We start from the raw sequence: 15,674 nt of genomic DNA, 5'->3' as shown, positions 1-15,674 counted from the left end.
CGCGCTGCGCCCGTATCCCTCCGCCCGCCCCGGCATGCCCCGCGTCTCGCTGCCCGCGGCCTGCCTAACTGACAGGCTTTAAATCAGCGTTCGAATAACCCAAGGAAACGGCCGCCTCAGCACGGCGGGAGCGCCCCGGCACCGCCTTCCGGCGGGTCGGGGCCGGTGTCCCCAGAGGCGGCCCCACAAGCGGGCCGGAGCCGGGGCCAGAGCTAAGGCCACCCCGCCCGCTGCCGGGCTCCCCGTTCCGCGCGGCGCTGCGGGGGCTCCCGCCGCCCCGCGCTGGCTGCGCGCGCAGCCCCCCGCCCCGAGCGTGAGGGGCGGGGCGAGGGCGGGGCGGCCGGGCGCTCATTTCCTCCTTGGGCGCCATTTTGTAGCGCAGAGAATCCGCAAATAAAGAGCGGGCGGGAGCAGCGCGCGAGGGAGCCCGGGCGGGGGGACGCGGTGGCGACCCCGGCTCCGGAGCGGCGGTCCCCGTAGAGCTGGTCGCGGGCGCAGAGGTGGCGGCAGGCGCGAGAGGTGGCGGCGTTTCGCCCTCGATGTGACGGGCGCGGCCCAGGCAACTAGCGTGCTGGGAGAGCGAGGCCTCCGCACCGCGGGCGGGAGGTGAGTGGCCGCGCGAGCGCTCCTCCCCGCCACCGAGCCCCCCCGCCCGCCTCCCCCGGCACCGCCGCCCTCTCCTGCGCGGGAGGCGGCGGGGCCCGCGGGAGGGACCGGGCAGCTGGCGGCCCTGGGGCGCCAAACCCCGGTGGCGGCTTTATCCCTCGGCTCAGCGGGGGGAGGAGCGGAAGCACTTAGAGCCATTTTGTGCGAGGCCCCGAGCCCGGCCCGGCTGCTGGGCTGGGATCCTCCTCCTCGCCTTCGGCAGCCGCCACGCCTGGGCACGGCGGCCGCCGCCTCCCCCTGGCGCGGGAGACGCGTTTCTCTCATTCCTCGTTGAAGCCGAGCGAGGGCGGCCCGCCTGGGCGGGCAGTGCCTGGGCTTGAGGAGGGCGGGGGGTGGTGGTGGGGCGGCAGCAGGGTCTGTCAAACGCCTGCGGCGAGCCGGCTGGTCAGCGGCTGCAGCTGCGCCTGGCCCGCCGCCGGCGGGGTCTCCGCGCAGGGGGCGGGGCTGCGGGGGGGCCTCGCCGTGTGCGGGGGGCCCAGAGCGCCGTGCCTGAGGCGAGCGTGCGGTCTGCCCGGTCAGGAGTGGTGTCTTGAAGCTTTTTTTTTTCATGTTTCGGGAGCATGGTGTCTGTGACGGGGTTTTCTTCACGCAACTCTTTTTCATATCGTTAAAATAACTAACTGGCAGTTACTTTAAGCGTAACTAGTAAAGCAGCATCCGTGGTGTTATTTAATTACTTTGTATCCTAGGGTTTTTGTAATCCTGAAATCCCACGTTTTCTAAACATTGTAGTAAAAGGTGTACAGGCTACTGGAGTCCCCGAAATTAAAACGCACTTTCCCGTTTTCACCTCTCTTCGTGTTGAAAGTGCCATGAAAGCCTAAAACATGATGCGATTACATAAAAATTCTTCCTGTGCTCATGACTATGTTACTTTAAGTATGGATTTCTATATTGCTCGTTGCCAGGAGCAGATATGAAGGACTGGCGTTCAGGAGTCATAGTTTTCCCCCAAGTCATGAAAGTGCTTAGTTAAGATAGTACAATTAAGCTGTTAATCATATAAATTGCATATAAATGTTAGTTCCAGTCAGTTATACAGGAATGCTGTTTCTGTTGATTTTTTTTCTGCATAAAATAGTACTTCATGTTGTTGCAAAATACTTCTGATCTGTGTAGTAGGAGAGATCCTCTTTTTTTAGAGTAGAGCCAAGTGATGCAAAGCACCTCTTGATGTACAGTACTTGAAAAGTTACTGTATAAAGTGCCAAGAATGAACATTTCAGTTGTAGTGTTATTGTCTGTAGCATACAGATTCATCTCTTGATGAACATAGAGCTAAGGCAAATCATTGTGACAACTGATGTAGTTAGCCTGATGCTCTTAATGTTTCTGAAAAACACTGAGCGCAGTGGTGGAAATACATAGTGGTCATAAATTTCTAAGCATTTGTTGAAATTGTTAGATGTTAAAAAAGCTGTTGCATGGGAGTAGTGAGGTGAATGAACTTAATGCGAACAGAAATGAGTGAGAGTGTTTATCTGTAGAAGTCATCAGCCTGTCTTTTCCAAAGTAACTTGTAGAATATTTTTAGCTAGTGTGTATGTTTTTTTTTTTAAATGTGTGTTTCTATCACTACAACTGATAATAGGTGGTAGTAAGACAGTAGCTTCTGTAGCACAGTGGCCTGTAACCTCAGTCTTTTGGACTTTCGTGCTGTTGTCTGAAAGCAAGAGATGGCTTTGTAAATGCTGGTGTGCTGGGTGTAGCTGTTAGAGAAGCCAGCTCTGGTGCTGCAGTAGAGAACTGGGTGCTTAAACCTGGTGTGAGGTCTGGAGATAAGAGGATACCCTTAGATGGAGCATCAGCTTTTGGTTTCTTTGTCGTGACTGTGGCAGCAATCAAGTGCTTGTAGTAGTGGTATGCTGCTGCAGGGTTCACAAGGCAAGTCTTTGGGGAAACTCACCTTTTTTGCTATTTGTATGCTTCTGGTACCTTTCTGAGAAGCAAAATAATGACTTGACATCATCTGCACGAGATTAATGCACAGGTTAATAGCTGTTAGCTGTAGTTTTGAGGACATCTCAAAAGCATGTTTCTCTCTGTCAAGGACTTAAAGCTTGCTAAGATCTTCAAGATTACTTTGAAATGATAAAGGAGTTTAGAAGATTATAAAAGTATTTAGGAAAACTATAGCAGGAGAAGTAGGCAACCTAAACACAGTATTCACAAGCATTCCCCCTGTGATCAAGTTATTTTGGGTGACTGAGTTGGGCACCAGCAGTTTGTATTGATAGCCTCTTAACGCTTGAAAATATTTAAGGTATGGTTTTGGTAAAAGTCTCATAATAAGGAGCTGCATCCAGAAGCTCAAGCAAAATACTTGAGTAACTTCTGGTGTGTGAGGGTGAAGGTGGAGGATGTGGGAGGACTTCCTAGGCTGGGGAAGCACTTAAGTGCGTGTTTGTTACTAAGACTAAGAACAGGAGCAGCTATTCATCAGTGAGATGCTTCTACTTAATGTTTTTGGAAACTATTCTGTGGGTTCTAATGTCAGTTTATATTTTATGAAGGGCTTAGAAGTTTTCATCTGTGTACTGCACTTGGTGTGGGGTTTTTTAGTGTGGTTTTTTTTTTAAGGGGTGTTGTTTTGGGGTGTTTTTTATTACAAGGCCTTGCTTGGTAAAGTGCTGTGTATTGTCAGTGGTTAGTGTAGGTTGAAAAGGCCTGTGCTTAATTTGGTGTGTATTTGTTTGTCTTATTGACAAATGTCTTAAGATTTGGAAAAGTTAGTTTGTTGGGTGTCATTGTGAAAATAACATATTCTGTTTTCTCAAAAAGACTTAGACTATTTTAGCTACTTAAGATAACTGTTTTTGCAAAGCCAGGTGTTCATAACTGGTTGACACATGGTATACATGCATCACAGCAGCTTTACAAGCTTGTAGAATCTTAGTATTACATGCAACTTTTCTGTTGGAAAGCGTAAGGCAAAGGTGCATACCTGTAGAAAACCTTGCATTCATTATTGCTTACATGCTTATAATTTTTGTGAACTTGATATTTTTGAGAAAATACTGTGTATTATCCTTTTGAGGTAGTGAAGCATGTCCTGTAACTCAAGTAAGTGTGAATACTTAACCTAGCACAACGCAGTCCTATTACACTGCACGCACACAAGAGGAACTGAATTTCACAGTGTATTCAAGCCATTTGTTTGACATCTTTTCCTAAAAATATTTACAAGGGTTTTAAAATAACTGCTTAATACTTCCAAGCACTTTCTTTTAAGTATCTGCTAAACAGGAAGAACATACTATTTTGAACATAACCCAAACATTAGTGGTAATGTTCACAAATGTTTTACTTTTATGCCAAAGATATACTGTAGTAGTATAAATTGCTTTTCTCAGACTCTGATTCTCTACCTCGTAAAATACAACGTTAAATAGATTTAGATACATAAGAACGTCAGTTTGATCTAAACATAAATGGACAAAGTTGTGTGGTTTTGCTTAGTTAAATAGGAAGAATAGATTACTGACAGGCTTTTTAGACATCTAAAAGTTTTGGTTAACTTTCAGGAAAAAATAATCTGCCTTTGTATGTAGATTACAGCAGTAAACTTGTCATATGTTGTTTTGTACTCTGGCTCTGCACTGTGTGGAACCAGTATTTTGGTCCAATATTGCAAATAAAAAAGACTTGAAGTACAAGCTTCTGAATTGTCCAGTATTTCCTGTACACTAGTAGATGCACTAAATAAAACTCCTGTTCTTTTTTTTCCTCCCTCTTCAGAGTTCACAATGACGAATGAAGAACCTCTCCCAAAGAAGGTATGTTTAAAACTACTTGTAACTTTACCACCCCCTCCCCCGACCAAGTAGTCATGACAGCTTGGTAAGTTGTGCTTTTCCTTTTGCTCCATAGGTTCGCCTTAGTGAAGCAGATTTTAAGGTTTTACCTAGGGACGAGCTTATCCTAAGGTAAAGTAAAAAAGCTGTTTTTCCATCTCAGTGTTTTAGTGAACTTCCAGTGGAAGATGCATGACCTCCCTCTTCCATTGTTTTGAGCGTCCTTGCTCTGAAAAAGTATTTTACTTTTTTTGTGATGCATCTTTTCTATAAAGCTCTCATCTTGTCTCAAATATTTTTACATATAGTTTGGGGGGAAACAGGTTTTCCAAAGAGACAAAACTGTGAACAGTGTTTTGTAATACATGAGCAGGAGTGTTTTTTCTTCACTTGTAACTTCAGAAGATACGGTTGCTTACATTCCTTGCTAGGTAGCATGTTATTTTTAAGCATCAGAAAAAAGTAAACTCCTTACTCCTACAATAAGTTATAGGTTTTCTTAGTCTGCACAGTTGTTTTCTCAGTGCATTGAGGTATTAACAGTAAAATGTTATAGTGAAGTTTTCATCACCTGAAACTTGCATAAAAAAGAGCCTGGCCATGTTTTTCACTTCTTAGCAAGCTAAGTGTCACCATGGAACAGACAATAGGCAGTCTTGCAATCCTGTTGCGCAGACCACCTGCTTAAAGAAACTGACCTAAGCCGCTTGTCTCTGTATACCTGAAAATCCTGATTTGTAAACAAGAGGCTAACTAAGTATCTGTGGGTCTTGTGTTTATCTGCTGCTAGTGTTTGCATTTTGGTAAACTTTAACTCCTGAATTTTTGTATGCTGTAAGTTATGCGTATTATTAGGGTCTGTCAAGTCAGACACTGCTTTTTAATAGAACCAAGACTAAATTGTGTGGTAACATCAGGATGAAAGTGCAGCACTTAACATATATGATCAGCTGCTCCCTCTTCTGGGCAGACTATCCTGCCAGGTACTCCTGGTGTGACAGTTCTTTCTGGGCAGTCAACATAGTTTGGTTCCATGTTTAAAACTGGTTTCTGGCTTCCTCTGAGTATCTAGTCTTTTGGGTAGTAAAGGAGAATGTATTTAAACAGAGGAAAAAATAAGTTTTTGGTGTTAAGTGGTTTAGGCCTTGTGAAGCTTTTTATAGAAGTTTCCATACTGAAGTTTATGCCTGGGAGGAGTAAACTACTAAGTCTGTAAAGCTATGCCCTTACTTCCAGCTATAAAATTCCTGTCAAAGTACTAAAACATAGATTTTTGTGCCACTTGGAACAAAAAATGGCTTCCAACTGTGATCAGTTGCTACCATAGAAGAGATAAGTTTTTAGCATATATTCAAGTGAAAATGTGATAGAATACACCCAAGGAGGTAAAGTGTGTCAGCAGCTAAATTGTGTTAATGAAGATAAAGGAGGGAATTTGCTAATGACAGCTGTGTTGCTGTTGAATCATCTTTTTAATGTAGACAAAGCAACTTCTGCTCTCAGAGGCCACTTGAATGGATTGAAGGAGAGTAACTGTCCGTTATACCCAGAAGTGGAAAGTTAAATGACGATTTGGCTATGTCCACTTTATTTGTGTGCAGCCTTACAAACACTTTTTTGTTTGAATGGGGTGCATATTTAATGAATTTATAGTAAGTCCACCTTTAATTGTGATTTCATGTAAAACTAGCAATTACTATACTAACAGCTGGTTCATTTGTAGGTTGGAATAAAATATAACACTATTGTATGTGTATCATACTTGAATCAAAAACATCTGTATTACTTCCAGCCATAGAAAAGCATGTGTTCACTGCTGCCAGGTTGTCTTAAGATTTGGAATGCATATTTTTTTTTGGTTCATGCATTGGTGAGGCAAATTCTTCTTAAGATAGGAGCGTGTCATCTGCGTTTGATGTTTTAAGTAATACATAATCATCACTGTACAATTGCATGGATAAAATACATCTGTAGAAAATACTAATTCTTTCTTGTCAGTTCCTGTGCCATGAGTCCCAATTTCACTGTTCTTTTCCATGAAGTACCTAATTTAAGTTTGCTTACTTTTAATTTCTGTTAAGTAAATGTGAGCAGGATCAACAAGAAGCCTTGCAGTCCAGCCTTTTGGGAATTTCTGCTTGTGTCATTACAGGTTGCTGTGGACTCATTTCCTTCATCTTTTCCCTCCTTACTTTAATGCAGTAGCTACTTAGCTTGACTGTGTAGGAGCTTCTGTGAAGAAAGAGCCAGGAACATGATAACAAAGCGTTCTGTGGATCATAGCTAAAAATCTGATCAGTGCTGCCTGATCATTTAGCCTAATGGTTAGTCTGTAAAACTGAAGCACCTCGATTGGCACAAGCAGTTCTGAGGAAATACACTGCTGTTGCTGGACTTCAAACTACATGGACTTACCCTCAGTTGCTTTTGGAATGGCTTAGGTGCAATGCCGTGTGTGCCCTACTCTCTTAAGTGCTTATTTATTCTTGGAAAAAGTGAACCCCAAAGCTTAGCATAAAAAATGAGTGGTCCAAGAAAAATAGTGGTATGTATAGAGGTATTTTGAAGCCATGGAGTCTTGAAGTCTGCTTAGTATTTTCAGAGAACGAAGGGAATTAACTGACTTACATAATGATCTCGCTTACCTTCCAGTTCTTGTGAGACTGTAAGGAACCCGTTGAATGTAATTGTGATTCAGGACTGTCTTCCTAGTTCTGTGTACAGCTCTGTTCTTTAGTGCCTTTCCAAGTAACACTTTTGTAAAGCTCTTCAGATTTTCAGTGTTTAGCCATCAGATTACTGTCGTGAACTACTAAACAGATCAAGAAGCCAATATTGAGTGGAAACCAAACTTACTAGAGAAAAAAACCTGGCTTTTACCCTTTGTCTTTTTTTTTCACTCAAGTTCACTGATGAGCTGCTGGAGTCTGCTACAGATGTACTGGAAGGGGCAATATGGGACAAGGAGGTCAAGGCAGCTCTCATATTTGCTTAAACCAATGCATCTCTTAACATTGCATGTGGGAAGAGACGAACTCTTTCTTGGATCTTGGGAAGAAAGGCTTCAGACAATGTCTGGCCAGTGAGTTCCTAGAAATCATTGGTTTATTTAAAGAAGTATGTGCAAATTCTTAAATAGTTTAACTGAAAACTGGGTTTCTACATCAGTGTAAGTGTTGTTTTATGTATGCATGTTGAAAAAGAGTTTAATGCAGGTATTATGTGTAATTGAAACCCTGTAGAAGGGATATATCATCTTCAAGGCAAAAAAGTTTCCCAGAGGGGAATGCTTTCCTCCTGTAGTTGAAGATGTGCTAGTAACAAATATTTTTAAAAAATAAATTGTCAGAATTAGAATCTGGAGATTGCATCACTACTGGTTTTCTAGAACATGTTTCTTTTATTGAACTTTAGAATGTGTGTAAGGGCAAAAATCTTTTCCCTGAAGAACCTGTAAAGTTAGCTAGCTGGAAAGTATTTGAAGCATATAATTTTTAGGAATGCTATTTATATGGAAACTTTAATAATTTATCAGAGATCTTTAATACGTTCTGATGTCTTTTGGGAAGTTATGTGTTTTTATGCAGAGCATTACAATATTTCTGGATACAGTTTTCGTTAAAGTTTCTAACTGGATCGGAAATAAAGACCTGCTCTGTGGCATATAGTGACATCTGTGAGTTGACTTTTTCTAACAGTTTCCTCATAGCAGTAGGGCCTAATGAAGGCTTCAGATCATACTTGCTTTTTTTCATTAACTTGCAGCTCTGAATCCTTGGATTGTACTGGGGTTGTGCTTGGTAGCTGGCATTTCTAGGTGATACTACATCCACTGCTAGATTAGCTTCAGCTTCTGCTGTATAGTTTCAACATAGCATGGCTGAGATTTCATCACTGAGCAAAGGCATCATTACAACACTCCCCAAACCTGCTGTCCTTGTCACCTCTTTCAAGCTCTGTGTGAGAACTTAGCATGTGAGATTCATGTAATGGCAGTGCAGGCTTACCTCAGCCTTGCGTGTCAGCATCTGGGAGAGAGTCCATATTACTGAAAAAGCATAGAAGCAGAACTGTTGTGCATGGAGATTCAGACCAAAGTCCTGCATCTAGAAGTACTGCCCTTTAATTGTACAGGTAAATCGAGATTTTCTGTGAGAATTGTTCATTTAGAGAATGGTGTTACAGACTCATGCACCATTCATGTAGTCATTTGAGACCTAGAAATAGAATTTTACACCTGTGCTGTATGTTCATAGTATCATCTGGTCTTGTCTACCAGTATAGGTATAGTAAATGGAGAAGAAGGAATAAACAGGTAAGAATTAACATTGTCTGGAGTTGAAGTACTAAAAAAAACCCCACCCTGTCAATGGTCTTCAGTGTCTTTGGTTTTTTTTTTAAATGCTTTATTCTGTTGTGGTTCCTTATTTTCTTTTTCTTTTGGCGTAACTTCAGAAGCTACAGCTTGTAACTTCAGCTTTTCAAAGATAGAATTCCCTCTGTTAATGACCTGTGCTACTACTGTAAACAAGGGGAAATGATCATAGTGAAGCAAGCTGGAAAGAGTGTTTAGGAATACGTTATTAAAGGCACTGAACAAGAAGAGTTAGCAGACCTAAGAACTTCGAAATCGTAAAAGGTGTTTAAAGTCAAGTCAGTTAGTAGATGCGGAAGCGAAAACTATATTATCGGGGCCATCACAAGACTTCTTAAAATACCTAAAACTAGTCCAAGTGTGTGTGTGTATATATATAAAAAAGAAAAATCTTAGGGTTTTTTTCTTTAACTTGGTTTCATGAATGTTCTTGTGAAACTTTATTGTTATATTTGGTAAATATTTTGACATGTTAGTCCTCAGGATTAGTGAGATCACTACAAAAATGTGTACAGGTCAGATGAAGAATCACAACTGCAAGTTTGATTGAAAAGGAGCCAGTCCCCTTTCAGTGAGGGCCTGCCTGTATACTTGATGATTTTCCTGAGCCGAAGTAATGTATAAGAATGGTCTGCTTCATTAATGTGAATGATTCTAAGCCTTCATTATTTCACTTCTTGTTTTGATGCTTTTAGGTTATTTGACTGTTGTTTTAACCATCATTTTTTTTAATCTAATTGCTTCAACTAAGCTGCTACTGGTTTTTTTCTCTGTTACTAGCTTTCTGGTTTGTCTCAAGTGAGCTGAAAACCAGGTCAATTGCTAGAAGAGAAAATTGCTTCTGAGATCTGTAGTTGTAGCAAAATTGAGACAGTGCATGTGTGTGAAAGTAAAACTTTTTCTACCACATTAACTTAAGTTTTAAAACTGATGGCTTGATTGTTGAAGAGTTCTGACGATGTCAGTGTCACGATCACAAGTTTATTCTGTACCATTTTGTAAACTTGTGTGGTGGGTTGACCTTGGCTGGGTGCTAGATGCCCACCAAGCTGCTCTATCACTCCCTTCCTCAGCAGAATGGGGAGGGGAGAAAATAAGATTGAAAAAAACCTTGTGGGTCAAGGTAAAGGCTGTTTAATAAAGCAAAGGCCTTGCACAGAAACAGAAGGAAAACAAAAGTTTTATTCTCTACTTTACATCAGCAGGTGATGTCCAGCTACTTCCCAGGAAGTAAGGCTTCAGTGTGTATAGTGGTTGCTCTGAAATACAGATGTCACAGCAACAAATGCCTCCCCCCCCGCCCTTCTAGCTTTTATTGCTGAGCATGGCATCATATGGTATTGGAATGTCTCTTTGATAGCTTTGGGTCAGCTGTCCTGGCTATATCCCTTCCTAAGATCTTGCCCACTTCCAACCTGCTGGTAAAGGGGGGAACACTGGGGAGGCAGCCTTTATGCTATGTCCCCACTGCTCAGCAGTAGTCAGAACAATGGTGTATTGGCAACACCTTTCTAGCTACAAATACAAAGCACAGTGCTACAAATACAAAGCACAGCACTACAAGGGCTGCTGTGGCGAAAATTAACTCCATTTCAGCCAGACCCAATATAACTTGCTTGAAGATGGAACAGCAACAGTCTTCACCAGGATTTTGACAAAACATTATGTCTGAACAGTCATGTTTCTGCTAGAGTTGTCAGGCATGTGACTTGAAAAATCCAAGGTATGGTATAGTGTGCTTTGGCTTTTCTCTTCCAGAAATTCAGTTCTTGCTTAAATATTCATAGTTGTCGAGAGGTGACTTAGAGGTATTCTCTGATGTTCTTGATGACAATGGGCTATGGTTTGGTTTTTTTTGGTCCCCCCCTCCCCCCGTGGTCTGTCACATCGACTTGTGTTTCAGGTCTTTGTTTCACTCGCTCTTTGTATAGCTCCTGTTGTTGTAGGTGAGGATAGGTCATGATTTTGACAGAATGACTGTTTTCAGGCTGCGAGATTTAACTTGGGAGTCAGTCAATTCTGCAGCTGTATTTGAGGGCCAATTCTTTCATGTCATATAATTATTTCATGTAAAAAAATTAGGTTATTTCCAGGTTTGCTATTTAGTAGACTGTTTCAGTTTTGTGGGATTGAAATCTCGTGAATTTACAGAACTTTAGTGGTCAAAGGTGAAACTTTTGTTTCTAACAGTATTCTTTTTTAAGCAGAGAGGTAAGTTTAAGCATAAAATAGCAACACACTGGGCTCTTCTGCAGAGCTTAAGGGAGTTAACTCACGCTGTTTTCACATTCAGCTGAAGAGATGCAAAATTTTGTTGCTGCTAGAAATCTTGTGCTTAGTTTTGCTTTTCTCAGTGATGCGATCTCACTTGCTGTTACATATCTGATGCTTTTTAGACCTTTTAACAAGCTGATTGAATTCACTAAATGGTCAAAAATTATCTATAGCTAGATTTTATAGTTTTGAGAATAGTGGTGTAGGTTGGAGTTAAAATAGCAGTTATGCTGAGTGGCTTTAAACAGGTGACAGGGAGAATTAAACAAGTGATAGGGAGAAGGGGTAGTTGGAAGGAGGGAAAAGAAACCTTCCCCTTCCGTAGTGGTAAGGTGTTAGATGAATTTGTCTCATGTAGAATTACACCATTGGGAAGACACGTGGTTAGGAGCAAATTACTTCTTCAAAAACAAACACACCACCACCTACCCCCCCCCCCCAAAAAAAAAAAAAACACCAAAACAAAAAAACAACCAAAACCCAAACAAAAACCAAAAACATCCAGTGAACTTTGTTGATAAGGCATGTGGTGCTAATATTTACTGCAGACTTTGCTACTGATTTGATGGTTTGTATCAAATGCATTGCTGTTTTTGTGTGATGTTTTCTGACTGTGGATGAGCAGCTAAATAACATGCCTTCTAAGAGTTATTAAACTGGTTGGCTTCTGATTGATGAATATAATCAGAGTATAGTCTTGATTTGAATGAGCTGGTGTAACTACTTAACCTGGACTGCCAATTCTAGTGTATTGTAATGCATTCCTGCTTGTCTTGTTCACTTGGTAACAGACTTAATGTTGTCTTTGTATCATGGTTTCTGTTGCAGAATTTTGTTTTAATTGTTCTGCTTTGAGAATGAGATATATCTTGGGTACTTTACACAGATAACTAAGTAATAAGTGTTTGATCCTACTGTTTGTCCAAAATATTACAGTAAGTTTTCAGATGTCAATCTTAAGTGTTTTAACAGATGGCTACCTTTTTATCCTTTTTTGGTGCAAAGTGTATTTATTTCCATGATTAAAAGCCCCTTTTTGAAAACTGGAATTGGCTTTTATGCAGTTGTGTAATTCCCTCTTGACATTTCTTGATTATCGTGTGATAGTATACTGTCAAAGCTAGGAATGAGGTGACCTGATGTAACAAACTGAGCTTCAGAAAATGTTTTTCTCTTCCTCTCTGCAATAGGTGGAAACAGTATGAAGCATATGTGCAAGCTCTGGAGGGCAAGTACACAGACCTTAATTGTAAGTTAACCAAGTTTCAAAATGGTACGAGTTACCTGAATGCTTACATAAAGCAGTGTTCAAATAATGTCTGCTTTCTAAAACCATTAGAAATAAAGAGCTAATAATATGTATATCAGTTAGTTGTCAGAAAACGTCCCTGATTTTTCTAGTGTAAATTTTCAGCCTTTCCCAGTTTCTTAGCCCCCGATTTTTCCCTTGCAGATCTAACACAGCATCTAAAAAGTGTATTTTTGTACCTGTAGGACCATCTATACCCAGACTGCTAGGGGAAAAGAAGTCTTAAAAAGTCATGCCACAAACAGGTGTATTTTCTGGACTTTTCCATTAGAAAGGAAATGTTATCCTTAACCAAAATATTCCATAAATGTGCCTTCAGTAGTCTCACAGGATTGGAAACCACATAGGAAGCGGAGTAGTTTGTAGAGATGAAGATCTAAAATGAGTCCCCAAGTAATGTTTGATCTGATTAGGCAAATTAATTATTTGATTGTCAGTCTTGGTCTTTAAAACCTGGTCTGTACTCCAGTCTTTCAAAAGAGAATGAGAAAACCATCCTACTTTTAAATGGAAAAAGCTGAATACATTCTGGAAGTGAAATTGCTAATTCTAAGTCACTCTTAAAAATTGTGTTAGCAGCTAGAGACGGACTATTTCCTGTTTTCCACTTACCTTTTCAATCTAAATTCTTAAAGACTCAGTACCACTGAGTTTGAAGGGGTGTTCTTCTGTTGGTCCAAGTGGATGTCCTCTGTTTTCTCTTGTTATGCACCTTTTCTACAGCCACCCCATAAAGTTTGAGTTTTGGAGAGACTAAAATTAGCAAATGTAAGCATTGGATTTCATTATAATTTCAAATTGTCCTGTCATAGATAAAGAAGCAAGTTGTTTCAACATTCTCAGTTTTTCAATTTTGGCAACTAGTAACAGGCTGTAGTAATCAGTGTTACTGAATTATCTGCAAAGAATTATTTAAAGTAATTGTTCTGAAGCAATTTGTGACGTTCTCAGCTTACATTCACAGCCAGTTGTTCTCAAGTAATTAATAAAAGAAGTAGAAATCTTAATCCAACTTCCCGTATTTTTGTACATGACAAGTAGAGTGAATGGATACTGTTTGTATCAGACGGCACGTGTTCCTGTGAATAATTTAGAAATGTGATGTGCTGCCTTCTCTCATCTTTCATATATATAAACTTCATTAAATGTTCATAGGTCAGAAAAATTCTAGTTAAGGCTGAACCACTATTTCTGATGTTCTTGAATGTCTTGCTGTTTACTCATGGAGTGTTGAGACCAGTTTGAGGATTGACCACAAATAGTACTGTTCTACAGACTGAGGATCACTTCTAGTCCAGTGTAGGCTTCCCTCTTCCCCCACCTTGGACAGTTCCAACTTCCCAAGTTTCAGACTGCAAGTTGTAATAGCAGTTAAGCAAGCAATTTTAAAGTTACTTCCTATATGGACATGGAAACATTTTCAAAAGTTTAGTAAGCTTCGAGAAAGGATCAGAAAGAAAGATATATTTAAAACCAACTGTTGTCAAGCTTTTCTGATACTTAAAAGGTATTTTGATTTTTCATATTTATGGTTATAGTCATGTTCATTTATGACTCTTGCTGTGTATGAATTTGGGGTTTAGATTCTTTTAGCTGTTTTTAAAAATCTTCATGAGAAGATGCTGTAAAACATGTGCTTCTTGTGTGTTACTACTTGTATTAGCTAATGATGTGACGGGATTGAGAGAATCTGAAGAGAAGTTGAAACAGCAACAGCAAGAGTCTGCCCGAAGAGAAAACATTCTGGTGATGAGGCTGGCAACTAAGGAACAGGAGATGCAAGAGTGTACTGTAAGTATTTAGATAAGTGTTTTCAGACTGTTAAAGGAATATTGGCTTTTGAGCCAGTACTCTTGTTCTGTGTTTTTTGTATATGTGTAGCATCACATTTTCTGTGCATAAAGAGGTGGCAGGGCACTTGATTTTTACAAAGTCAGTGAAAGTTTACTACTTACTTGCCTTTTTAGTATTGGTTATTTCAGTTGATTTTCAGCAACAACTGTGCTTGGAAGAACATTGCTTCAGAACCAAGCTAATTCTTGCATGAACCATTGCTCGCTTATAGTATTTATTGACATCATATTTACAAAAAAATGTTACTTCTGTCATTGGATGCAGAAACAAATTGAAAAAGGATAAGACTGAGTTTACTGGGTTTCATTTAGGAGGTTGTAGGCTGGTACTTAGATTGGATTTGGATAACAAGGTATTCGTAAGTTTCTGCACCCATTTAGCTAGGTAGGGAAAGAGCTAGTGACTTTTGGAGGAGGTTCTTTTGAAATTTGGCAAATCTGCTTCTCAGGGTTTCTCATGTTCTTGGTTCTGAATACCTCTTTTGTTGCTGTTTCTCTCCTTCATTCCTGTGGGTTTTCTGTGCTTAGTTTTGCTTTCTCGAAGCTATGTCTTACCACTTTTGGACTTTTGATCTTTCTTGAATTACCCTCTTAGCATAACTTTCACCTACTGCTTTAATGTGGCAGTTCCTGAGAGAAGATTGTAAAAAGCTTCTTATTGCTAGTTTCTGTAATATACTCCTGAGAGTTTATCTTATTAAAAAATACAAGCTCTGTGAAAAACTAATAACTAGTATTGCAGCTTTTCCTCTCACTTTAAGCTTTCCTTTCTTTTTTTCCTATAGGTTTTCAGAGCTGTCAGGTACAGTAGTGTGACACTTAAATCTGCATGCAGTATTTCCACTGCTCTTAAGACTATAAGATTACTTTAGTTCATACTAAACACTAACAGGAAGAGAAGAAAAGAGGGGGTAAAGCTTACTTTGCAGTGGCAAAAAATGAATCACAGGAAAGCTGAGTTTAGAAGGGCTCTGCCACCTTTACTTCCCCCATCAGGTGTACATGTGCGTTGATCAGATCCCCTTGAGCCTGCTCTTTTCTGGGCTGAACAGCCCTAGCGTGCTCAGCCCCTGCTTGTACGTTAGATGCTCCAGTCTCTTAATCATCTCCATGGCCCATAGTTGGCCTCACCCTAGTATATGTTCATGCCTCTCTTGTACTGGGAAGCCCAGAACTGGGCCCAGTACTTCAGAGGTTGCACCAGTGCTGAGTGGAGGTGAAGGATCACCTCCTTTGACCTTTTGGCGCCACTCTTCCTAATGCAGCTTGGGGTGCTAATGAAGATCTGTTCTGGTACCTACCATACCACAACACTTCCCTAGTAGTAAGATTACTATATTGGTCCTGCTGCCTTTGATAGTTTTACTGATAAATCCTGCTATGAGGAACAGCAGTAGTAAGAG

The 15,674-nt window shown here is 40.7% G+C and overlaps 1 protein-coding gene across 4 annotated transcripts in view; it reads left to right on the top strand.

The window, feature by feature from the left end:
* LOC119150334 (WT1 associated protein) overlaps positions 1–15,674 on the top strand; it is a 31,232-nt gene that overhangs the window by 2,420 nt on the left and 13,138 nt on the right. For 2 of the 4 annotated variants that reach the window (XR_005105026.1, XR_005105025.1), the window contains exons 1-5: positions 353–606; positions 4,405–4,442; positions 4,537–4,592; positions 12,300–12,358; positions 14,082–14,209. Coding sequence is in view for 2 of the 4 variants with exons in the window: in XM_037392790.1 (XP_037248687.1) it covers positions 4,413–4,442; positions 4,537–4,592; positions 12,300–12,358; positions 14,082–14,209 (273 nt within the window). In the remaining 2 variants the exon portion in view is untranslated. Of the gene's footprint in view, positions 1–352; positions 607–4,404; positions 4,443–4,536; positions 4,593–12,299; positions 12,359–14,081; positions 14,210–15,674 lie in introns of those variants that run through there. The other 2 variants (XM_037392789.1, XM_037392790.1) reach the window with 2 other exon arrangements.

The sequence above is a fragment of the Falco rusticolus genome, chromosome 6 (assembly GCF_015220075.1).
Source record: "Falco rusticolus isolate bFalRus1 chromosome 6, bFalRus1.pri, whole genome shotgun sequence".
In the NCBI taxonomy this organism is placed as follows: domain Eukaryota; kingdom Metazoa; phylum Chordata; class Aves; order Falconiformes; family Falconidae; genus Falco; species Falco rusticolus.
The sequence above is the reverse complement of the archived record's forward strand: the minus strand, read 5'-3'. Positions and strand labels throughout refer to the sequence as shown.